At 52.5% G+C, this 24,767-nt stretch overlaps 1 protein-coding gene across 1 annotated transcript in view; it reads right to left on the bottom strand.

Moving 5' to 3' along the window:
- CCDC33 (coiled-coil domain containing 33) overlaps positions 1-24,191 on the bottom strand; it is a 92,149-nt gene extending 67,958 nt beyond the window's left edge. The window contains 4 exon segments of the mRNA XM_050797761.1: positions 40-156; positions 1,695-1,804; positions 5,895-6,028; positions 24,032-24,191. Of these exon segments, the coding sequence (XP_050653718.1) occupies positions 40-156; positions 1,695-1,804; positions 5,895-6,028; positions 24,032-24,141 (471 nt within the window). The 5' untranslated portion in view covers positions 24,142-24,191.
- Positions 24,192-24,767: the final 576 nt, after the last annotated feature.

Here is a 24,767-nt window from a genome sequence, read left to right as displayed (position 1 = left end):
CACTCCACCCACCACCCCAGAGGGCCCCAGCTCTGGTACCTCCAGAGCTGTGTGGTTGCAGCCGATGTCGTGGGGGATGAAGCTGCTCTTCCGAACGACTGTGGCATACAACTGGGTCTTGGCAGTGGCTTCATCAGCTTTCCCAGACTGGGTGGGCTGGAGACAGGGTGGGGGCAGAAGAAACAGAGGAAGGAGGGTGTCTAAGGGGCAGATCCTGGCCATAAATCCAGCCCTCTGCAGACAATCACTTGGCATTGCTCCGCTGGGGCTCCGAGCTGATAATTAAAGCTCATGGTCCCTGTGAGCCCTTCCAAGGAGATCAATATAATAAATCTTCCCTTTTCCATTTGAATATTTCATCACCCTCACAAGGACCACTGCCTGTCTGCTCTCCAGTAAAGATGTGATAACAAGGCCTGGGTTGTAAGTGAACAGACAGCCAGGGGGCCTGGGTGATGCCCCCAGAATTACAGCTCAAGTGCTGAGTCTCCCAGGGTGAGTGGTGCATCTCTTTTACTTCCCTACCTGACCCATCCTGAAGCCCTGGGATTGGGGTTCATCACGGGGCCTAAGGGAAGGTAAAGCCCCCTGGTGCCATGATTGAAGAATTGCTTAGAAAAAAGTTCAGTGCTGGCCCAGAGGAGGGATGGGGGGAGGGGAACTGACCAAACTGAGCACCTACTGTGTGCCAGGAACCTTGCCTACCATTGCATGGGATCCTCAAAATGACTGTGCCAGCTCTGCTGATGAGGATGGAGGCCTGGGGGTTAAGTGGATTCCCATGGGTATCCAGCTAGGAGGCAGCAAACCTGGGCTAGGACCCCCGACAATTGTTCTTTACATTGTTCTATACTCTCAACCACTATCAGGGTCTGGAGCGCACAGTGGGGAGGGGAATGTGATGCTTCTGTTCATCTCTGGCTCACTGCCTGCCATATAGTAGGTGCTTCATAAGTCCTTGAGTAATGAGAGTGAATTGTACCCCTTACCCCTTAGCACTAGGAGGGAGGACAGGCAGGGGTCTGGCCTTGGAGGCCCAACCTTGGAGTGAGGAGCCTCAGGCCCCTCAGTTCATGGCTTGGACCCAGTTGCTCACTCCAGGGAATGCTTTATGCCATGTAACCCCCAACTCTCCTGGGCCTTCTGACCAAGGCAGCATGGGGAGGCAGCTCAGAAGGAACTGGCTTGGGAGACAGCATGACCTGGGCTCATCCTCAACTCTGCCGCTCACTTGCTCTGTGTCTCAGGAAGAGGAGATTTTTCTCCCCGGGTCCCAGTCCCATGTCTGCAAAATGTAGTTTACCTGGAGGATTAGAGAGGGAGTGTGAAGTGTCTAGCACAGGGCCTCGAAGCAGCAGCTACTCTGTAAATATTGTGTTTCTTTGATTTTTAGATCCACTCTTTTAACATTTACGTAATCAAAATCTATCTTTAATTGGTATATTCATTTAATGTGGCAATTGTCCTATAATAATCAGCTGTCTTACAGAGATGAATTTGGAGAATTCCAAATTCTTGTAGACATCATTCCTGTGTATGTACCAGGAGCTATGTTTCCTGAGCCCCACATGGTCCTAGATGTGTCATGCTGTGGGTGGGTGTGGAATGTTCAGAGCTTCTCTGAGGGAATGACTGGGGACATTCAAGGTGGTTCCCACCTGCTCTCCCCACACTTTCCCAGGCCTCTGACTCACCTTCACCAGCTCAAAGTGGTAGGGGTGGAGGACACGCAGGTACTTGATGGGGATTTTGTAGGACAACAACTCCTGTTTCTTTCTGTTGTCCACCACCTTGAGGATCACATCTGGAAAGATAAAAAATGAGCACAGCTTCACTTTTAAATGGATCCCTTTCTCTCCCAGCAAGGAGAGACAGTGAGAGGTGCGAGACATTGCTGAGATTAGGAAGCAGGGGCCACACTGAGGAATCAACATGCATGCACATGTGTGGATCACCCCTGTGCACACAAACCCATAAGCATAGTCTGAGCCTCTGCACAGGGCAAAGCTCCATGCCCGTTGCTGTTAGGACTCCAACATGCAATTTTCTCCCATGGTCTAGAAACTCCCAGGCCAGAGATAGACACACACAGAACTGAGTCCAGTCCCCTGTGGCAACAGACACATGTGTGCACACACTGAGACACACAGGCAAGCAGGCATAGCACCTATTTCCAGGAATAAGATTCCTTCCCTTGGTCACAAACACTTGTGCCAGCTCTTGAGGCAGGATGGGGAGAGATTATCTCACACATGTTGCAGGTGGGGAAACTGAATTTCAGTAAGAAAAAGTGATTTGCTCAAGAAATCCTTTAATACAGCTATCAATAAAAGCCTACTACAAGTAAGGGAAAACTAAATACTAAGAATAATGCACCACTTAGTAAACACCCTCCAAATAGACTATATTTTCTCATAAAATAGCATGAATGTTGGTAGAAACTTTTTTTTTTTTGAGATAGAGTCTCACTTTGTCACCCAGGCTGCAGTGTGGTAGCATGATCTCAGCTCACTGCAACCTCTGCCTTCCAGGTTCAAGCCATTCTTCTGCCTCAGCCTCCCAAGTATCTGGGATTACAGGCGCCCACCACCACGCCCAGCCAATTTTTGTATTTTTAGTAGAGACAAGGTTTTGCCTTGTTGGCCAGGCTGGCCTTGAACTCCTGACTTCAAGTGATTCACCTGCCTCAGCCTCCCAAAGTGTTGGGATTACAGGCGTGAGCCACCGCTCCTGGCTGGTATAAACTTTAAGAAGACACCAATGTCCTATAAATAATCATGACAGTCCTGTTTAGTGAGCAGGAGTGTCATGATTATTTAGTGAGCATCTACTATGTGCCAGGCATGGGGATGGGCATGTCTCAGCCGTGATTCCAACAAATTCTCACCAGAACCCCTGAGGTAGGTATCATCATCTCTGTTCTTAAAATATGAACAGTGGAGCTCAGAGTGTTATATAACTAGATCAACATCACACGTCTAAAAAGTAGATGATGGGAAGGGTTGAATTTGGTGACACTTGAGGCATCTTTCTATTCTGGAAATCTATGATTTGAGGAGGAAGAAAAGATGGGGAGGGAGAAAAGGAGGAGAAGGATACAGGACGGATGGAGAAGGAATGAGAGAGATGGGGTAAGAAAGGATACAAAGGATACAAAACAGAGAAGAACGGGAAAGGGAGGATGGGGCGGAGGGGTGTGCCTGAGACACTTGGGGAGCCCCTTGCCCTCTGCGTCTCTTGAGACAAGGGATTTCAGCACCAGGGACAGCAGCTGGCCCTTGAGGGCTCAGCAGGTTCAGTGGGCTCAGCGGCTGGGTCATTTGGAGCTGGATGGGTCATTTGGATGTGGGGATGGAAAAGGAAGCTGAGAGCTTTACTAAGTATTCTTTCTCTGTCTTCCCCACAGTGACCCTGAACACTTGCCAAGATATCTCAAGAGCTTGTCACATAGGATACATGCTCAAAGGAAAGAAGGGGGAAAAGGCACCGAAGGTGTTGAGGTTGGCTTGAAGAAGGGAGATTGAGGCAAGGGATATGAAGTCAGCAGACCTGGGTTCTAGTACCAGGACACTAACTTGCTCTGTGACTGTTAGCAAGTAATTTAACCTCTCTGAGCTTCATGTTTCTGCTTTTTAAAATGTTAACACTTTAATAAGAAGCCTTGTCTCTCCCCTTGGGTTGCTGTAGGGAGAAGAGTGTGTTTTCAAGCTGTAACATTCTGTGCAAATGCTCCTTGTGGCTGTCACTATTTTCCTCCTCTTTAAGCATCTGCAGCTCTCCATACACAAAGCCTGCTGTAGGCAGACCTGAGGAAACTCTGCTGGGGGATTCCAGTGCTCCCAGCCAAAGCACCACCAGGAGCTGTGCAGGCTGAAGCCCCTTATGCCAACTCGCCATGGACCCAGAATCCAGTTGGGATTTGCCAGGGTTGAAGGAGAGGTGAGTGCCATGCATTTTCTCCACCCGCTATTCCTGGAGCTCTGTGTGGGCAGCCAGCAGATGAGCTGGAATTGGGGGTAATGGACAGCCACTCCTCCCTGCTCCTGTCTCCATGCTACAAACATGCTTCATCAGTTTCCTCTCTGGGCATTGTGCCCTTCCGGCCTCCCACCACTCCCTTTGTGTGGCCAACAAGCTATTTCTGCCACCCGCCTGCTTTGGCCCTGACACAGGGTCTGAAACTCCCCTTTGCTTTTCATTAACACATCCTTGAGCTATCTCCCACCCTTCCCCCTCCTCTTGGCCTGGCCCCCATCTCCCCAACCCCCAACGCAGACATCACCACAGCAACCGGTTCCAACAAGCATCCAGCTACTTCAGTCTGCAATGAGGTGCCTGCCAATATTCCCTGCCTGCCTGTGAGGCCTCCCCACTCTCTTGTCCCTCCTGCAGTTAGTCCTGCCCCTCTCTCTGCTGCACAGATGGGCCCTGGGGTCACTGACCCCATTACATTTTTTCCTCTGTTACCCCAAGTATGTAGAGCCCAGGGCAGGATCCCATCTCAGGTTCACTCACCACAACCTCTGACTTCCCACCAGCCACATAAATACATGCATGCATACACACACAGCCACACACACAAACTACACATACTCATGCACTGCAAGACACACACCACCATCCAGATCCATCCAGACACACATACACCACAACATTGCAGCTGGACACACACAAGCACACACACACATAAGACACACAGACATGCATGTCTACAAGTACAGACACAGCACACACCACATTCACACATGCGCATGAACCAGCATGCAAGCATTCACAAAGACATGCACACACAGGCACGCATGTGCCTCTGCATGAAATCTTAGGTCAATTTTTCCTCCTCTTTTGCATCTTCTTAAAGCATCCCAATAGCTCCACCTATCCCTTTACAGGCAGAAAAGAAAAATTATTTGGTTTGACCTAGAGCTAGCTCCTTCCCCTTTTACGAAGGCTCCGCTTCCTGTTTCCTTTCTCCCCTCCCATAGTCTCCAGCTGGCTTTCTGCTCTGTGTGAGGAGGACAAGTTCTGTCTAGGTCTCTGGCAAGGTTTCAAGGGAGAGAGGCAAAGCCTGTCCTCTCAGGGAGAGACCACCTGCAAGAAGCAAGTCTGAGGTCCTGACTAGATAAGATTAGAGACATCGCCAGGCACCTCCGGTGTGTGCTGGCAGTGCCCGATGCGACGCCCCACCATTCGGGCATCAGCCAATCAGTATTCCCATGTGTCCAGCCTGCCATTTCCATTCAGCCCCAGGAGAATGGAAATCCAACAGACCCACAGTGTGAAAGTAAATACAAGGGTGCACATGCATGTGTGTACGTGGGCACCTGGTGGCTCAGGCTGACACCTGGGGAGGACTAGGCAGAAAGAGGGACCCATTCTAGGGACATGTCAAGGATTTTTTAAAAAATCAAATGGAAGCAGCAAGAACCCTGCAGCTGCAGTAAGAACATGCAATTCCGAGTCCTTGGACCTCGGTCTTGAGCTTAAGCCAGTTAAATTCCCTGAACGTCAATGTTCTCTTAAGCAATGGGAGCAGCATTGCACCTCCCGGGAGGCGGTGACTCCAATGAGCGATGTGTGGGGACGTGCTGGGAGGCTGTAATGTCCTGTTTCAGTGAGAGACGGCGGTAATAACAGCCATGAAAATAATAACAACAGTCATAAAAAAGATAAGCTTGCATTGTCTGGAAAATTCATTTATGTGGAACAACTCATTTTTTGAGCAGGATGGGGAGATGAGGCGTGACAGCATTATGATTTTTTCTGAGTGCTTTTAACTGAGCCCAAGGAGGTGTTCAGGTGGCTACCAGCTGCGGTGAGAGGGAGCCTGCTTCCGCCCTAAGTCCTTGGCTGTGTTCACACCCTGCCTGCACATGCCGGCCCAGCCCCCACCTTACCTTCTTGCCCTGCATCCTCAGCTTGGATCTCCACGTTCACCGTGTCCCCCCAGATAGGGGCTCTGGTGGGCTCTGAGGTCACAGATGTGACTGCCTTGGAGCTCTGGTTGTTCTTTTCCTCAGATGTGCTTTTCCTGGGGAGAGCAGGGGCAGGGTGAGTCAGAGGGAGGGGTCCTGTCTGCTGCTTGTCCCCCTCCCAGGCTCCATTGTCCATAAATCGGAGTGAAAGGTGGACAGCATGTGGAGGGCTCTGTCTCATGCATAGACACTTGTGTCATCCCAGGCCTCTCCCCGGGCTCCTCTGCCAGCCCGGGTGACCACACTCTCTCGCTGACCACTACTGAGGCCTTCACTTAGTCACAGGCTTCTCACTTTGAGAGGCTCAGGGCAGGGGTGGGGGTGGGGGTAGAGGGTAGATGTCTTGCCCGCCTGACTTCCTAGCCCTCACCAGGGAGGGCTCTCCAGCAAGAGCCCGTGTGCATGGCCTCCCTCTTCTCTCGGTTCGGTTCGGTGGGAGGAAGCCTCTGGGCAGGGTGGCTGTGCAGAGCCCCGCCTGGCTGTCATCTCTTCTTCACCTTATTTCCCTGAACTTCTGGCCCAGATTTCCAGGCTCCGCCCAGCAATCCCAGTTCTAAATGCTTGCAATGAAGCACACGCATGCTGCTGCCTTCTGAGATGCCTGCTGCGTTCAGGGTCTTGGGCTGGGCCCCTGGAGCTGGACACCTGGAGCTAGTTCCAGGTCTGGGGGCAGGGGGTGGTGGAAAGGGCTTTCCAGCCCTCAAGCACTCGGATTGTTCAGGACCAGGCTAAGGTGAGAGGTAAGCTTGGGCCCTCTGCACCCCAAATGCACCCCACAGATATCGGAGATCCAGAGGAGTCAAATGGCTCAGGGAGAGAGTGAATACTTCTGTAGAAGAGGTTACTAGGCCAGGGCCGTCCCCAGCGCTGCTCCATTAACTGCAGCAGTCATGGGCTGAGGAATCATCCCAGAGATCCTGTAGCAGAGGGAGCCACACCACACACCTTGCAGAGGAAGGCAAGGTGCACAAATTGTACCCCAGGATGGGAGCAACGATGTCTTCCCCTCCAGCCCTTGTTCCACCCTCAAGACCCCAAAGGGAGTGTGGGGCAGGCCAATTGGCTCAGATTCCACCTGCTCTGTGCATTAGCAACACCAACATGGTTCTTCCCAGCCCAGCTTGTTCCTCTCCTCCAAGAAGCCCTCTGGAGCCCCCTGGCCCTCACTGCTCCCTCTGCCCTTTAGACTTAAGTGACGCTGTGACCTGGCTCCTTGCCCCCACTCATCACATCCCTGCTCCTGTGGGTAACCATGCTTGCAGGAGTTCCATCTCCAAGCTCCAGAGGTCAACTGAGGACTCCTGCTCTGCTTTGACTGAGTGGCAGTGTGACACAGTGATCGTAAGAAGGACCCTGCAGCCAGGCATTTTGGGTTCCAAATCCCAGCTCTACCCTTTGCCAGCTGGGTGATGTTAGGCAAGGTACAGAACCTGTGGTGCCTTATTTTCTTCATTTATAAAACAGAGATGGTAATGGTGCCCAGCCTGCAGGGCTGTTGTGAGAAGGAAACAAATGAATATGTGTAGTGCCTGGCACATTGCTAGGTACCAAGAAAGTGTTAATAATTGTTAGTACCTTAAGTTATTAAAATATAAATATAATTCCTGTTCTTACCCCATAGCACTGGAGAGCTTAGCCTCATTGACCCTCCTGTGACCAGCCCCTTTGCCCTGGCATGATTTTTCCCTATCATGCCCCCAACTCTGGGTCTGCAATTGGGGAATGTCTGGCTGCTCTGGCCAAGGTGTGGAATCCTGGAAAGAGCATAGGCTCGGGAGTGATTCAGAGCTGGGTTTGGAGCCTGTGTTTATCCTGGTGGGATCACCTCCCCTCTGCACCTAAGTTCCTCCTTTTTCAGTAGTACCCTCCTCAGACAGTGGTTATAAGGACTGGAAAGAAAGCATGTTCTGTTCCCAGCACCCAGAAAGCCCCGGTTCATGTTATTCCCTTCTTTGTGATACAGAACAGCCTGAGTGTTTTCTCAAGAGGACCTGCCTGAGGACAGCATGAAGGGGAAAGAGGTAGGCACTGAGTACAAGCTGGGGTGAGAAGGGGCATCTCCCAGAGAGCTGGAGTCCTTCTCAGATGAGTGTCCATCCAGACACATCACCCCTGCAGGCTCTGCAGAATGTACTCCTTACACCCCCAGAGGGGTGTGAGGGAGGCTGCCAGGCTAGAGAGGGAAGGCAGAAGCCTAGCAGGAATGTGGCACTTAGCTTGCTCCCTCCACCCTCAGGTCCCTTTTTCCCTCCGGCTCTGTGACCGTGCTTGACTGAAGGGTGCAATCTAAGCACCTCCTATGACACTCTGTGCCCCGGCTCCCGCTCCTGACAGCTGCCCCAGCAAAGTCAGAGACCTCAGGCTCTCAGCAGCCTCCCTGTGCTACCCAGCCACCCGATCTGCTACTTACAGATATATAGTTAGTGCACAATAAGGCCTCACAGCCTCCCTCCTCAGGGACCTGCACAGAAACAGCAGAAAGCCAGAAGCGCCGAGGGTGTGTCAGGAAGAAGTCAGTCCTTCTGCACCCAAATGTCAACCCCAGAACTGGACACAAAACTGCACCTGCACAGGCACATTCCTGGGGCATTCCCAGGAATCTTCATATAGCTCTGTGTGCACAGAGAAGACACAACTGAATGTGTGAAGTCACAGGCAGCATAGTGACAGGATTCAGGATTCAGGTTGGACCCCATGCCAGCCTGTCTTCTACAGTCCTCATATCCTCCCAACCCTCCTGGGAGGGTGGCAGGAGAAATTCCCAGGCGCAAGAAGGTGGGGGAAGGCGATGGGGCAAGGCAAGGGAGCAGGTGCTGACTTTCCTCCAGCTTAGAAAGAGTTAAGCAACTATTTTCTCCACCTCCCTGCCCCATCTAATATGAAGGTCATCAGGGCTAGGTGAGTGCAGATAAAGCAACTGGGTGGGAGGGGGAGGCCCCAGGGGAAGAGGGAGGCTTTTAGCAGGTGGAGGGAAGCTGTCAGGGTAATGGCTTTTCCTGGCACAGCTGACTCCTCCGGGCCTTGATGCTATTCTAGAATCTGGAGAGCAATAAGGGTCTCTGATTCTTCACAGAATAGGAGCAGGGGATGAGCTCACTCCCTGCTCCCAGCCCCATTCTGCACCCCGCAGATGGGCACGTGGCTGAGTTCCAGGTTCCCGGGCTCCCTCAGGGCTCCCAATGCAGTCTTCGAGCCCAGGGGACCTCTCCAAGACCTGCCTCCCTAGGCTGCTCCACAGGCTGTCTGCAAGGAGAGACCTCCCTCCCCGTCCCCCCAAAGACCAGCCTTGTTAGCTTGGACCCTCTGGCTCCAGGCATCCAGAGCCAGGAGGAGGTAGTGGGTGGTGCCTGCTGTCTCAGGGTCAGATTTAATCCAGTCACAGCATGGGCAGCCTTGCCAGGATAGGACTGGAGTCGGATTTAGAGTGCAGCAGCCCCAAGACCAAGCTGCAAGAAAATGTAAACCCCCCTCAACCTGGCCTACCCTCCAGGCTGCTGGAAGGGTGTGTGTCTTTGACAAACTCCAGTCCCCAGCTAGGCATTCCTGGGGCCCCCACCCTAGCGGGGGATGAGGGGGCCAGGCCCAAGCGCAGCTGTGAGTGGGAGGGAACAAGGACTTTGCTTTCCTTCTGCAAGGTCATGACGAAGGGAAAATGTGTCATCTGGTTCCTGGGGGATGCAGCTGTGAGTGGAAGAAGTGAGCATCGGAAAAGCATGGGATTTGATGGACAGAAAGCAAGAGTGCTCATGAGCTGCTTTCCCCCTCACTCCAGGGGACACACACACACATCCACACATACATACACACACATGCACACACACACACAGATGCATGCACACACACATACATGCACACATGCACATGCACAAGGCTGCCCAGAGAGGTGTGAGTACCATACTGTACCCACTCTTGTTACCCAGCCCTCAAACTGCCTCCAGGGTCTTCTATTCACACCTGAGCCTACCTCCCTCACCTGCCCTGCCTTCTTTTTGGCCTCTGGCTCCCCTCAAAGCCTCAAAGCATGAACAATAGTCAAGGCTTGGCCTTCTCCTGGGCAGAGCTTTAGAAGCTGGGGCACAGGCAGCCTGGCTTGTTTTGAGTGCCAATCCCAGGCCAGCCACCAGGAGAGCAAAGGAAAGGGGAGGGGCCCGACTCAGATCTGCTGTGGCTGCTGGGGTCCCGGCTGGGCAGGCTTGTAAATCTTGAAAGAATAGAGGGATGTTCCCAGAAGCCCCTGGCACTGGGGAAGTCAGGCAGGCACTGGGAATAATGGATAAAGAGCGGACCTTTAAGTGGATGGATGGTGGAATAGGGGTATTGGGCCCCTTTGACCTGGTCCATCACAGCCCATTGCTGGCTCACCTGGGAAACTGAGAGGGAGGTGAGGGAACTGGCAGTCCTGCAGGCCAGCTGTCGAGGTATCATGGTCAGGCCTCAATCTTTCCTGAGAAGGTAGGGCAATTCCCCTCTACCTGCTTCCTCCATGCCAACTTCTGAGCCGGGGAGGCCTGCCTCCCCCATCCTCCAGAAGTCCAAGAGGCTGCCAGACTCCCAGGCCATAGGCTAGGCCTGCCTCCATCCCTGGAAGGCTCTGAAAAACCCAATTACCTCTTCCCAATCCAGGAGCCCAGTCTTATGCAACAGGAGATGGGAGCTGGCTTCTGCCGAGACAATCATCTGAATGGGGTGGCCAAAGGCTGGGTTCCTGTGTTTCCAACCCTAAACCTGGAGGAGGCAGGGCTTAAACAGATAGATGGAGGATCTTTCCACTTGGAGAAGAGAAGATGAGGCTTGAGAGGGGCTGTCTGACTGATGCAAGTGCCGGCTTGGGAGCAGGGGTTGGGGGAGTCAGGAGAGGGAGGCTGCGGTTCTACCCTGACTGAGTCCCTCTCAAGGCCCCTTTTTGCCGTGGCCACAAGCAGTGTCCTCTGAGGCCAGGCAGGCAGGAGGGAAGAGCCCCAGCCCTCACACCTCTGGCCTTCGCCAAGTTCCCCTGGGATTGCTGGCCAGGGTGTTGTGCCCGGGGACTCCTCAAAGGAGTAGCTGAGATCTGAGGCAGGGAGTCAGCGCTGAAGCTCCCTTCTCTCCTCACCCCCGCTTCACTAGACAACAGCCTTGACAAGGCCCCCAGTCCATGGTGCCGCCTCCCCCAGCCCCATGCCGAAGGCAGGGCAGCTGGTCCTTGTGGGTTTTGAGCCCCAGGAGGCTGCCACTTAAGGCATGAGCAGGGCTGTTATTCTCAGCAACGCAAGGGGCTCTCATCCTGGGTTTCATTTATTAATTGCACTCTAATGAAGCATCACTAATTGCTGATGGTGCTACAACACTGCAGGTGGGCCTCAGTTTACAGAATAATTGACTCTGGAGCAAGGAGGGCGCCAACTGGAGGCCAGCAGTTCCCAGTCCATGAGGGCCTGGCTCTTCCCCTGCCCTTACCTGCAGGGCATGAGGGCTGCTCTGGGAAAAAGAAAGGGCACCTTCCGAGAAACTCTGAGAGAAGCATTCTAGCAAAGGCAAAGATCTTCCTGTTAAGCAAGGATGCTGCTCCTCCACCCCGCCACTACTCACACTTCATCCCAAAGTGTGGGCACCCCTCCTTTCCACCCATAGTGGACAAGGAGAAAAGCACAGCCCACAGAGCTTTGTGATGGCCCAAAGTCAGGCTCAAGTGCTGGTGTGCTGGGCATTGTTGCACCTTCTACCCTCTTCTGGGAAGGGGATTTCCTTATTTTCCAGAGATACATTTTTGCTCTTTTTGAGGCTGGAGGTGATGCAGGACCAGGAAGGGCTGCTGTCTGTACCATCTGTCAGCCTTTGGACTATCATGCTGTGGCCTGTTCTGTGGCATAGCTGGTGAGGGGCCCTGGGAGCCACCTTCTTAGGCCATGGGCAATAGGTGGACCTGTCAGTCAATACCATGGTCCTATGGGGAGGCAATGACAGTCCCCTTGGAAGATGTGGGCCTGGATGAGACAACCCAGCAGGACTTGCCAGGACGCGGGATCCTCTCAATGGTTCAGTCACTCTAAACAGCCACTCTTCTGAGTACCCCCTTTCTCACGTATGCAGTCTTAGGGCAGGAGGAGCGTGGACCAGACGTAAAGTCGAACTTCCTGACCTCACAGAAATCACCGGACTCTTCTGATTCCTGTCATTCTGATTCTCATTCCCTGCTTAACTCGTGTGCTGTTCAGTCCATGTTTTGAGGTCTGGGGCTGCTCCCTGGCTCAGACACAGAGCCCAGCCTCCTGAGGGGCTCCGATACCCTAGTGCTGAGACTGGAGCTTGTCCACCTTCCTGGGAGACTGTGGGCAAAGGATGAGTGAGTGGGGGCAGCATTATGGTTCCTGGCCCCTCCCCACCCTCACCACCACTACTGGACTGTTCACCCCTCAAGGGCAGGGACCTGTCTTGTCGCTGCTGGAGCTCAGTTCCCACTGCCTGGGCACAGTGGGGCCCAGCAGGTGTTTGCTGAAAGAAGGAAGAGGGGACAGACCATTGGAAAATCAGGTGGGACAGTGGCAGCACCTCCTTTCCAGCTCTGCCAGGCCAACTCACTGGCCCAGGCTGCTGAGCCAGTGGCAGCTCCTCAGGACTGTCCTGGAAATAGCTCTTGGCTGGGAGGAGGGTTCAGATTCCAAATCCTGTCCCAAGAGCATGCCCCCAAAGTGGGGAAGCAGAGCCCAGCTGTGGTGGGGGCGGGAACTGGGCTCCCTCCAGGCCCAGGGGGCACTGAGCACCTTGGTCCAACCTGGCCCCTGGTCTCTCTGTCCCATTCCAGGGTGCTGTGAAGGGATCGAGGTCTGGTTTCGTTGGCCACACTGACCATCCTGAGAGTGCCCTCCACGGTCCCCGGTTAGTCCCTAGGCCCCACTTCTCCAAAGCCACAGGACACCGCAGCAGCACACAGTTGGGAAGTCGGATGATGAGTGACAGGAGAGGGAGGGGGCCACGCCCACCACCTGAGTGACAGGGTCAGCCACTCCTCTGTCCCCATCTTTGTATGGGAACAGGGAAGGGGGAGGTCACAGCCTGCCCTCCCCGGGATAAAACCCCAGGGCCTCCTGAGCATTCCCAAGCCAGGTTTGCCAAAGACCAGAGAGACAGCTTTGCGCTCAGGCTCACGGATCATGGGCTTGAGTCCTGGCTCCTGGCTCACCACTGCTGACTGTGTGGCACATCCCCTAAGCATCTCTGAGCTCAGCTCCTCCCTGATAACAGCACTCAGTATCTTACAGGTTTCTGGGTGGACGGTGGAGCCACAGAGAAGGAGAGAGGATGAGATCAATGGAGAAGGCTAAGTCTGAGTGGAGATGTATATTGGCAGGTGGGTCCATGGGGCTGGAGCTCAAGAGAGAGGTTGGATCCAGGGAATCTGGGGCTTTCAGGATGGGGGAAAGGGGGATGCCTAGGTGAGAGGGATCTCTTAAAAGGTGTGGACGCTGGGTGTCGTGGCTCACGCCTGTAATTCCAGCACCTTGGGAGGCCGAGGCAGGTGGATCACCTGAGATCAGGAGTTCGAGACCAGCTTGGCCAACATGGCAAAACCCTGTCTCTACTAAAAATACACAAATTAGCCAGGCATGTTGGCATATGTCTGTAATCTCAGCTACTCAGGAGGCTGAGGCAGGAGAATTGCTTGAACCCCGGAGGTGGAGGTTGCAGTGAGCTGAGATCACACCATTGCATTCCAGCCTGGGTGACAAGAGTGAAACTCTGTCTCAAAAAAAAAAAAGGAGGTTAGAGATGCATAGGAGAGGCCAAGGACTGAGCCAGGAGCATTGACATTCACAGGATATTAGGACAAAAAGTATTCCACAGTGGAGTGGCCAGAGACAGAGGAGAAAATCAAGAGAGGGGGTTGTCCTGGGGGAGAGGAAAGAGGAAGCTTCAAGGAAGGAGAATGCCTATTTATACATATGTGGAGGATGCACAGCCATTGGGAAGGCACTACCCTGGCAGAGGGGGACCAGACAGCAAAGCTGGAGGCACCGGTGGCGTCTGAGTTGGGTTGAGGGTTCAGGAAAGGAACAATGAGGGGCCCAGAGATCCTCACTGACCAGAGGTGTTTGGCCTGAAAGTAAAACTTGGTTGATTTACACAAACATTTGGATTTCTGGTTTCTCTTTAAAAATTGAGAGAGGCGACCAGGCATGGTGGCTCATGCCTGTAATCCCAGCACTTTGGGAGGCCGAAGTGGGCAGATCACGAGGTCATGAGATCGTGCCACTGCACTCCAGCCTGGGTGACAGAGTGAGACTCCTTCTCAAAAAATAAAAAAATAAAATAAAATCGAAGAGGCTGGCCAGGGTGGCTCACACCTGTAATCTCAGTACTTTGTGAGGCCAAGGTGGGAGGATCACTTGAGGCTGGGAGTTTGAACCAGCCTGGGCAACATAGTGAGACTCCCATCTCTACACATTAAAAAAAAGCTAATAATTAAACATAAATAAAAATGAAGAGGGCTGACAACCCATGCCCTCGTTCTTCAATGTAGAGATCAGTGGGAGGGACAGGGGCTGCTCCTCTGAATGAGCTAGGTGCTCTCTGGTTTGCCACAGTCGCTTCCGCTCTCTATTGCATCACATGCCAGGAACTTCAGGATTTGCATAAGTAGCTTGGCTTTGAAGACATTGACTTTGAATTCTGGCTCCACTCCACTGCTCCACTGCTGCTCCACTGCTGCTGACCGTGTGGCACATCTCTTAAGCATCTCTGAGCTCAGCTCCTCCCTGACAATGGAGTTCTATATCTCACAGGTTTCTGGATGGATAGGTGGAGCCTCAGAGGAGTGGGGAATGAGGAGATCAATGGGATTCCAGGGCAGCTCCTTCTGCTGGAAACTTAGTGTGTGCATGGAGGGATGACAGAATCATGGAGCACACAGGGGTAGGGGGAGCCTAATCAGTGCCCAGAGCCCCAACCCCTGCTCAATGGCTTCCCTCACTCCACTACAAGCTAGACCCTGTGGCATGTGACCCTGGGACCCATGGGGGACAGGCTAGGGCAGAGGGAAGCTGCCTAAAGCCTGGAGGGATCACCAAGCCTCCTGGCTGCTCATGATGGCCAGGAAGGGAGGAGACTCCTGAGCCTGGGCAGCCGCTCTGCCCAGGCTCAGGAGTAAGCAGAGGAGACAGCCAGTGGAGGATGCAACGAGGACACCAGGAAGGCCCCCTCTGGCCTGCCTCACGGCCCCAAATCTCCCGCACAAATGCACTCTGAGGCTGTTCTGCAGGATTCCGGAAGAAGCCTGTGAGGGAGAACTCATGCTTCTTGAGTCTGAATGAGGGTTTCAGGCATGAGAATACCTTAGGGGCCCCAGGTGGCAGAGATGGGAGAACGTCTGGAAAGAATCCTTATGGCTTCCGTCTAGCTGGGGGTGGGTCTCAGGCCAACCATCCTTCAACCACTGACACCAGCTGTGTTTATAACCCTAGGACACAGGGAAGTTCTCACTGAATAAAAATCCCGAGGTTCTGAGTCTCCGGGAACTGATGTCATGGGAGGCAGGTGTGGGTGGAAAATCAAACCATGGTGTGGGGGCCCTGCAGGGAAGATGAAGACCCTGGTTCCCAGGCCTCAATCTGGGCCTGCTCCCCACCTTTGTCTTTTTTCCGATGGGGATCCTGCTGGAAGAGGAGGAGGCTTGGCCTCTGTAGGAGCCAGTGGTCACATGGGAATAGTCATCTTCATCTGCTCCACTCCCACTGGCCAGCCTTGTGACTTCAGACACATTCACGTTCTACCCTGGGCCTTGGCCTCCTTCACTATAACACGAGAATAATGCAGCCTGCTTCCAGGACGGCATCGTTAGAATCAGAGGGCGTGAACAGCCGAGCTCGCAGTGAGCTTTGAGTGGGACATCATCAGCAAGTGGGGGCTGCCTTATTCTTGGGACTATCCCATGATCACTGTCACTGTGTTATTGTTATTTTTGCTGAGCCCAACCCTGTGGCTGCTGAGACAAGCTCATGGGTCACCTGTGAGTCATTCTGAGCCTCCACCCAGTCTGCACAGATCCCTGCCTTCAGGGGCCCTTGACCGAAGGCCTCCAGCCAGACAGGGAGGAAGGAGAACTCCAGATCCCAGGAGGGGTCTCCACACTAGTCACGGCATCTTCTCTGGAAGTCTGGGTTAGCGTCCTGTCCCAACAGCCCCCTTCCAAGAGGGGCAACCACCGCATGAAAGATCAAGGCAGAGAATGAGGTGGAAGGAGCTTTTGGATTTTGAAATCCTACATCTTTTATCCTCCCTTGGGTACTAACTAGTTCTGTGACCTTAGGCAAGTCATGGAAATGCTCTGAGCCTCAGGAACCTCATCTGTAGAATGCGGTATGATGATAATATTATACCTCACTTATAGGACTGGGTGGTGATTAAACTGTATGAAACACAATATACTTCTAGCTTATTTCTCAGGGGTATGGTGGGTATTTGATAACTGTAACCTTCTTTTACCCCCCTCTTGCCAGGATTTCAAACAATTGTCCTACTTTCAACATCTTCTTCAGTTAGTCACCAGAATCAGAGCTCATCCTGTGACCAAGGCCAGGCTCAGTCTAGGGCCAGGGTCAGGGCTCTCAGGCTGATCTAAGAAAATCAAGGATCCTCTGAGTATGACCCTAGCTGGCCCTGATCTGTGCCTCCTCCCCTGTGCCATCCCAGGCCTGCCCCACATGCACAGAGGAAGCAGTGCCTTCTCCTTCGAGTCCTGACTCTGTCCCCACTCATTAGCTCTGGGCAGCAGGCAGCCAAAGCAGCAGCTGCCAACACTGGCAGCCCTGCCATGCAGCCTTTGGCCAAGGGTCAGAACCCCACAGACCGTCTCCTGGCTCGCCCCATTTCCACATCTCATCCTGCCCACTGGGGCACCCCCTGCCTGTCAGTGCCACTGCCTTCCTGGTCCCTGCTGTGCTCTGACTGGCAGGTCTCCCTGTGCCAGGCTGGGTGACAGGTGCTGGACACTGTTCAAGCCCCAGGGCACTGAGCCACACCTAAACCAGTCAAGGGACACCCTGGGCCTGGGGACTGGCCTGGTAGACCCGGGCACAGAATCTGTCTCGGGTGGCAGAGCTGGGGTTCTTGTTGCCTCGAAAGAACTGAGAGTGTTTCCCAGGCCAGAACACAAGCCAGCTAGGCCTGCAGCAGCATGCAGGCCAAAGCTTACATCCTGGCCATGGGAAGACTGAGGCTCAGAGAAGGCAAGAACTGGCCTGAGTTCACAAGGAGTCAGGGGCAGTGAGCCAGATGCTAGGTCTTCCTGAACCCAGCCTGGCTTCTTTCCACTGTCCTGTGGCTTTCTTCTGATAGGTCTCAGTGCCCACTGTGAGCCTGCTCAGGACTCCCCCTTCCCCCTGTAGAGCTTTAGACCTGCAGCATCTCACACTGTCTAGTACATAAGCACATATCCTGGTACAGAGTCGCATGAGGGAGGATTTGGCCTCATCTGGGAGATCAGTGAGGACAGCTGAGATGGGGAAAGGGGAAGGGAGAATGTTTTTGGGCAGGGAGCGTGCAGAAGCCTAGGGTGGGAGGGAACAGGGTTTGCTCAGAGAACTGAGAGATGTCCAGTGTGGCTGGACCAAAGAGAATGAGGTGGAGATCCTGTTGCTGGGGAGCTGGAGAGGCTGGCAAAGACCCAACCGTGCTGGGCCTGGAATCCTCTTTACTTTAGGAACAATGGGAAGCCACCGGGTTCCTTTGGTACTATGGCACCACAGTACCCAATGGTAACCTGCCTTTGAAGGAATCTTCAGGGAGCAAGAGTAGAGGAACCAAGAGCAGGTGCAGAAATAGTGTGGTAGCCTAAGTCGGTGGTGGAGCTGATGGAGAGAAGCAGCTCAGTCCGAGAGATGGGAAGGCACAGACATGATTTGGTGATGGATTGCATGAGGGGAGAATGTGATTCCTGACACCAGGATGGGGTGGGATCACATGGAGAGAGAGTACAGGCTAGAGAAAGAAGAGCAACATAGGGCGGAAACCTGAGACAGGCCAACATTTAAGGCCAGGTAGAAGAGATCAAGAGATGTGGCCATAGCGGAAGGTGGGAGAGTGGGGTAACTTGGAAATGGAGAAAGGGCTTCAAAGAGAATGAGTGGTCATGAGGGACTGCTGCCTCTGTGTGAGAAACAAACTCACCCCTCCAAACCCAAAGAATGGACTCATAGACCCAGAGAGCAGCCAAAGTGAGACTTTTAATGCCAGTCTTGCAAGATTGGGTGTCCGATAGGCAGGCACACCCAGCACAGTTTCAATAAGCAATTTATCCCTTAGTGCACGGGTCTCTCCCCCTGTTCCTCATAGGCTAAGTACTGTGGGGTCAGTTTTCCCAGATGTCGCCTACTGATTGTTAAGTAGGGGCTTTAAGTTTGTTTGTTTGTTTTAGGGTTGTCTTACTGCATTTTGTTACAATCCTAGTTAGCTCAGGGACTATTCAAGTTTTGTTTTTTTTTTTTTTTTTTTTTTTTGAGATGGAGTCTCACTCTGTCACCCAGGCTGGAGTGCAGTGGCGTGATCTTGGCTCGCTGTAAGCTCCGCCTCCTGTGTTCACGCCATTCTCCTGCCTCTCAGCCTCTCGAGTAGCTGGGACTACAGGCGCCCACCACCACACCCGGCTATTTTTTTTTTTTTTTTTGTATTTTTTAGTGGAGATGGGATTTCACTGTGTTAGCGAGGATGATCGCGATCTCCTGACCACGTGATCCGCCCGCCTCAGCCTCCCAAAGTGCTGGGATTACAGGCGTGAGCCACCATGCCTGGCCTCAAGTATTTGACTTATGACCTAAGTAGCTGGGCAGGCTGATAAAAACAGACAAAACGAGCTATTTTGCAGACTAATAAACTTTCATTTTAGACTAAACTTCTTGTTCTGGTGAGGGCAACTAAGTGGGGGTAGGGAAGGGTGCCGAAAAGCAGGCATTGGCTATCCAAGCAGGGGCCTAATATATGCTGTTTCTTCTGTAGTTTGCTGACCTAAGCTGATTTAAGGCACTTTGTCTTAGAAATGGACCACTGTATACATTATTTCCTTCACCTGAGAGATTACGAAAGATGAGATGCCCATTGGATGCAGGGTCAGGGATGGTGGTCACTGGTGACTACAGAGAAGCTATATTGGTGGAGAAGTGGGGTCAGATTGGAAGCCAACCAGTGGCTTAGATGAACAGAGGCTGACCCACAAGATGAGCCAGGTGCCTGCTGGTCTGGAATAGTTTTGGCTGGAGGATGTGCCTATTACTAGATGGACTCAAGCCTGGTGCCTTCCTAAGGGGTGAAGTGGCCATGCCCCAAACAAGAGAAGTACCATCTTTGGGCCTGAATCCTCCTCAGCTCCCCACTAAGGGGATGAATGAGTGAACAGTTCTGGGGCACTCTCAGGTCTGTGCTTCACTACTCCCCCTGCCTCGACCCCTGAAACTGTGGTCCTACCTGCAGGGGATGCAACAAACCCAGAGAGAAGGACAGAACTCAGGCTGAGACAGGGATTCCCAGGATCCCCATCCCCAACCTCAGGTGAGAGAAGATGGGATGGCAGAGGGCAGGAAACCAAGCCAGGAGACTAAGCTCAGGGTACCAGAAAACAGGGGCAGCAAAAAGATGAGAAAAAATGCTTGGAAAGAAGGTAAAATTATATATATATATATTCCCAGTTTTATTGAGATATAATTGACAAATAAAAATAAAATTTATATGTATTTAAAATGTACAAAGTGATGATTTGATACACATATACTTTCTGCAGTGATTATCATGATCAAATTAATTAACACATCTATCACCTCACAGTTACTTTTTGTGTATGTGGTGAAAACACTTAAACTCTACTCTTAGCACATTTCAAATACATAATATAGTATCTTTTTTTTTTTCAGACGGAGTCTTACTCTGTCGCCCAGGCTGGAGTGCGCTGGCACAATCTCAGCTCACTGCAGCCTCCACCTCTCAGGTTCAAGTGATTCTCCTGCCTCAGCCTCCCAAGTAGCTGGAATTACAGGTGTGCACCAACACGCCAAGCTAATTTTTGTATTTTTAGTAGAGATGGGGTTTCACCATGTTGGCCAGGCTGGTCTCAAACTCCTGACCTCAGGTGATCCACCTGTCTTGATCACCTGAGGTCTGGCACATGACTGTGCCCAGCCACAATACAGTATCATTAACTACAGTCACCTGCTGCATATTAGATCCCCAGAATTACTCATCCCAAAACTGAGAGCTTGTATCCTTTAACCAACATTTCCTAATTTTCCTCATCCCCAGCTCCTGATAGCCACCATTCTACTCTCTGCATCTATGAGTTCATCTTAGATTCCGTTAAGTGACATTATGCAGTATTTGTCTTTCTGTGTCTAGCTTATTTCATTTAGCATAATGTCCTCCAAGCTCATCTGCATTGTCACAAATGGCAGGATGTCCTCCCTTTTATGGCAGAATAATATTCCATTGTGTATGTGTTGTATATATGTGGACATATATGTATACAATATATAATTGTGTGTGTATATATGACATAAGTATATACAAATATATGTATATAACACGTGTGTGTATATAGATATGACATTTTCTTTATCCATTCATTCATCAACAAATACTTAGGTTGATCCTATATCTTAACTATTGTGAATAATTCCGCAATGAATATAGGGATATTCTTGACCTCAATGATCCACCTGCCTCTGCCTTCCAAAGTTCTGGGATTACAGGCATGAGCCACTGCACCCGGCCCAGATATCTTTTCTTTTCTTTCTTCTTTTTTTCTCTTTTTTTCTTTTTTGAGACGGAGTCTCGCTCTGTCGCCCAGGCTGGAGTGCAGTGGCGCGATCTCAGCTCACTGCAAGCTCGGCTTCCCGGGTTCACGCCATTCTCCTGCCTCAGCCTCTGGAGTAGCTGGGACTACAGGCGCCCGCCACCACCCAGGGCTAATTTCTTTTTGTATTTTTAGTAGAGACGGGGTTTCACTGTGTTAGCCAGGATGGTCTCGATCTCCTGACCTCGTGATCCGCCCGCCTCGGCCTCCCAAAGTGCTGGGATTACAGGCTTGAGCCACCTCGCCCAGCCTATTTTTTTGAGATGGAGTCTCGCTCTGTTGCCCAGGCTGGAGTGCAGTGGCGCAATCTTGGCTCACTGCAACCTCTGCCTCCCAGGTTCAAGCAATTCTCCTGCCTCAGCCTCCCTAGCAGCTGGGATTACAGGCGCCTGCCACCATGTCCGGCTAATTTTTGTATTTTTAGTAGAGATGGGGTTTCACCATATTGGCCAGGGTGGTCTTGAACTCTTGACCTTGTGATCCACCCACCTCGGCCCCTCAAAGTGCTGGATTACAGGCGTGAGCCACTTCACCCGGCCAGATATCTTTTCAAGTAACTGATTTTGTTTCCTTTGGATATGTACCCAGTAGTGAGACTGCTGGATCATATGGTAGTTTTATATTCAATTTTTTGAGGAACCTCCATGCTGTGTTCCACAATGGCTGCACCTTTTTACTGTACATTCCCACCAACAGTGTACAAGGGTTCTCTTTTCTCCACACCCTCACCAACACTTATCTCTTGTGTTTTTGAGAACAGCCATCCTACCAGGTGTGAAGCGATATCTCCTTGTGGCTTTGATTTGCATTTCCCTGATGATTAGTGATGTGCACCTTTTCATGTGCCTGTTGGCCATTTGTATTTCTTTGTTGGAAAAATGTCTATTTGGGTCTTTTTCTCATTTTTTAAATTGCGTTGTCTTTTTGCTGTTGAGTTGTATGAGTTACTCATATATTTTGGATATTAACTCCTTATCAGATACATGGTTTGCAAATATTTTCTCCCATACCATAGGCAGTCTTTTTGTTTTGCGGATTATTCCCTTTGCTGTGCAGAAACTTTTTAGTTTGATGCAGTCTCACTTGTTTATTTTTGCTTTTGTTGCCTGTACTTCCGGTGTCATATCCAAAGATTAAATGCCAAGACCAATGTGAAGGAGGCTTTCCCCTATGTTTTCTTCTAGGGATGTTACAGTTGCAGGTCTTACATTTAAGTCTTTACAAATAAATACATATTTTTAAAAAAGCATTGAAGTATTCATCATGAAGAAAACGAAAACTTTTGTGAACTTTCTTATGCCTATTGCGTGCTTTGTTACTTGTGTATTTGTAATCAGATGTGCAGGGATATAAAATTCTTTCCAGGGTCTATGGCCTCTGAGGATCTGGATCTTCCCTCTGGGGTTCCTGCCTGGGGCTGGGGGCCAGCACTGAAAGCCCCCTTCAGGTCCTGACAGCTGGGCCCTCATTTTCAGAAGCCCTTCCTTCTCCCTTCATTTGCATCTCATTAGCACCACCTCGAGCTGGTGGCAGCTCCACCTTTCTGGAGCCCTGGGACGCAGGCTGCAGCCTGGCCCAGGCGCTGCTCCCAGCTGGAGAGGGGTGCAGCGACGTGCTTTCCCCTCCCCCTTCCCCGCGTTCTCTGTCCCCACCCTCTCTCCCGCCCCACGTGCGGCAGCCACAGGGAGGGCGCAGGAGGACTGGGGTGTGCCCGGCTCTCTTATCCCCACCCAGGCTCGGGTCGCCTAGGCTCCTGCCGCGCATTCCCATGGCAACCGGGTGATGGCGCGGGTCGCGGTGCCTGCCTAGGAGCCACGCGGCCACCCAGCTCCCCGCCCCGCCGCCCAGGCTGGATTGGTGACAGTCAGGGCCTCAATCTCCCGAGATGATCGGCGATAATTGGTTTATGGAAATAGCTGAGCGGAGAAGGCGAGCTCCCCGCTAGAAACAGCCTCCCTGCCAAGCCTGCTCCCGCCACCTGTCCTTCCCTCACCACGGAAATGGAGTTGGGGGAGGGAGGGCCGAGGAGCTGGGCTGGCACAAATGGGGCTTTTGAGGCAAGTGTTTCACCTGTTGGACTCGGCACAGCTTCTATCCCTCTTTCACAGTGGGGTGCTGGGGGGGCAGGGACTTGTCATAGTAACCAGGTGTTGGCCTCAGTCACTCCTTGGCCCCTAAGTCTGGGCTCAGGCCTATGTTGGGTGCATTGTTGGGGGAAATGGAGGAGGAGATCCGTCCTCAGGGAGCCCCAGAGGAGTGCATAAACCATATCGATATAAAGTACTTCAGACCGTGTCACCACTGCTGTGGTGCTCCGGAGGAGGGAGAGCTCAACTCTGGTGGCTGCCTGGAGGAGGAGGCTTTGAAGGCAGGATTTCAGCAGGCATTGGTGAGAGGGCTGGGGCAGGCACTCCCCAAAAGGAAATGTGGGCAACAGACTCTTGGCAGGAACTGAATGGTGCTAGTATTGGGGGAGGGGAAGTATAGGGTGGCTTGGTGGGAGGCCACCAAGGCTCCCACCGTCTGTCTATAGAAGGGGTATAGGGTTGATGTGCTCCTTGGAGGGTGCTTTATAGTAAAGATTGAGCACATGTCTAGTGTCCCCAGGGAAGGTTGGCTGGATGGAGATTGTGTTGCCACTTGGTGCCTTTCTGGAAGAAGTGAGACCCGTGAGGTGGGCATAGATGTGGCATGGCAAGCCTTGGCGCCAGGCTGGGGAAGTGTGTACCCTGACAGCAGCTGGCTGGAGGGGGTGTGTGGGGTGCATTAAAGGCCCAGAACTATGGGAGTCCCCATGATAGAAGTGACTGGAGAAGGAGGGGAGGGGAGGGTGGTTATGAAGACCCTACCCCAGGGCTGGGTATGGTGGGGTGGGGCACCCAGAAGTCAGGAGAGGCAGGCCCCAAATATTCCCCTTCCCCAATCTGACCATCATGCCCATGAGCCCAGCCCAGGCCTCTGCATGCAAGCGCCCTGCCCCACTGGAGCTGAGCTGTGGCCAATCCCTGCCCCGCTGGGGTGGGGTGGGGAGGGGTGACTCTCTGGACTCCTTGGCACCCTGCCTTCCCCAGCCCTGGTGAGCAGCTTCCCATGCAGCAGTGGAGATGCCAGGCAGTGCCCACAGTGGCTCTTCCCCTCTGGGTATGACCCAGTCCTGGGCCTTTGGGTGCTCATATTCCAAATAGCTGTCCCCTGGTTTCTGCTCACAGCCCAACCCATCCCCTGACCCCACTCTCACACAGCTACTTACACCACCACATAGGGCCATGGCTCGGAACCATCCTTGCAGGCAGGCAGGTTGGTGGCTCCATGGAGGGTGACCGTGATGGTCTCCTTGTTAGAGGGAGACAAGTGACCCATCTTAGGTTCCGTGCTCTGGGAGGCGACCAGGGGCTCCTCTGGGTCTTCAGTGTTCTGTGGGGAAAGCCAGGGCTAAGTGGCCTTTTTTTTTTTTTTTTTTTTTTTTTTTTGCGATGGAGTCTTGCTCAGTTGCCCAGGCTGAAGTGTAGTGGTGCCATCTTGGCTCACTGCAACCTCCATCTCCCAGGTTCAAGCAATTCTCCTGCCTCAGCCTCCCCTGTAGCTGGAATTACAGGCAAATGCCACCACGTTCAGCTAATTTTTGTATTTTTAGTAAAGATGGGGTTTCCCCATGGTCTCCAACTCCTGACCTCAGGTGATCCGCCTGCCTCGGCCTCCCAAAGTGCTGGGATTACAGGCATGAGTTACCACACCTGGCCCTGAGTGGCCTCTTCTGCTGCGACACCTCCCTTCACTGCCACCCTCTAGCATCTAGCCCCTCACAGCTCCCGTCAAGTGCCTGCCTCCCTCTGTCACCCCTCCGCCCACTCTGTAAATCAGTCGCCTTGGCCTCATTTTCTCCCTACTTCTGTTCCCATCCCACATCTCTTGCAGTGCCTTTCAGCCTCTCCCCCAGCCCTGGATCCTACCCTTCCTGCTGGATGAGACAGGCCACCTCACCTTTC

This window comes from Macaca thibetana, chromosome 7, assembly GCF_024542745.1.
Source record: "Macaca thibetana thibetana isolate TM-01 chromosome 7, ASM2454274v1, whole genome shotgun sequence".
Classification (NCBI taxonomy): domain Eukaryota; kingdom Metazoa; phylum Chordata; class Mammalia; order Primates; family Cercopithecidae; genus Macaca; species Macaca thibetana.
The sequence above is the reverse complement of the archived record's forward strand: the minus strand, read 5'-3'. Positions and strand labels throughout refer to the sequence as shown.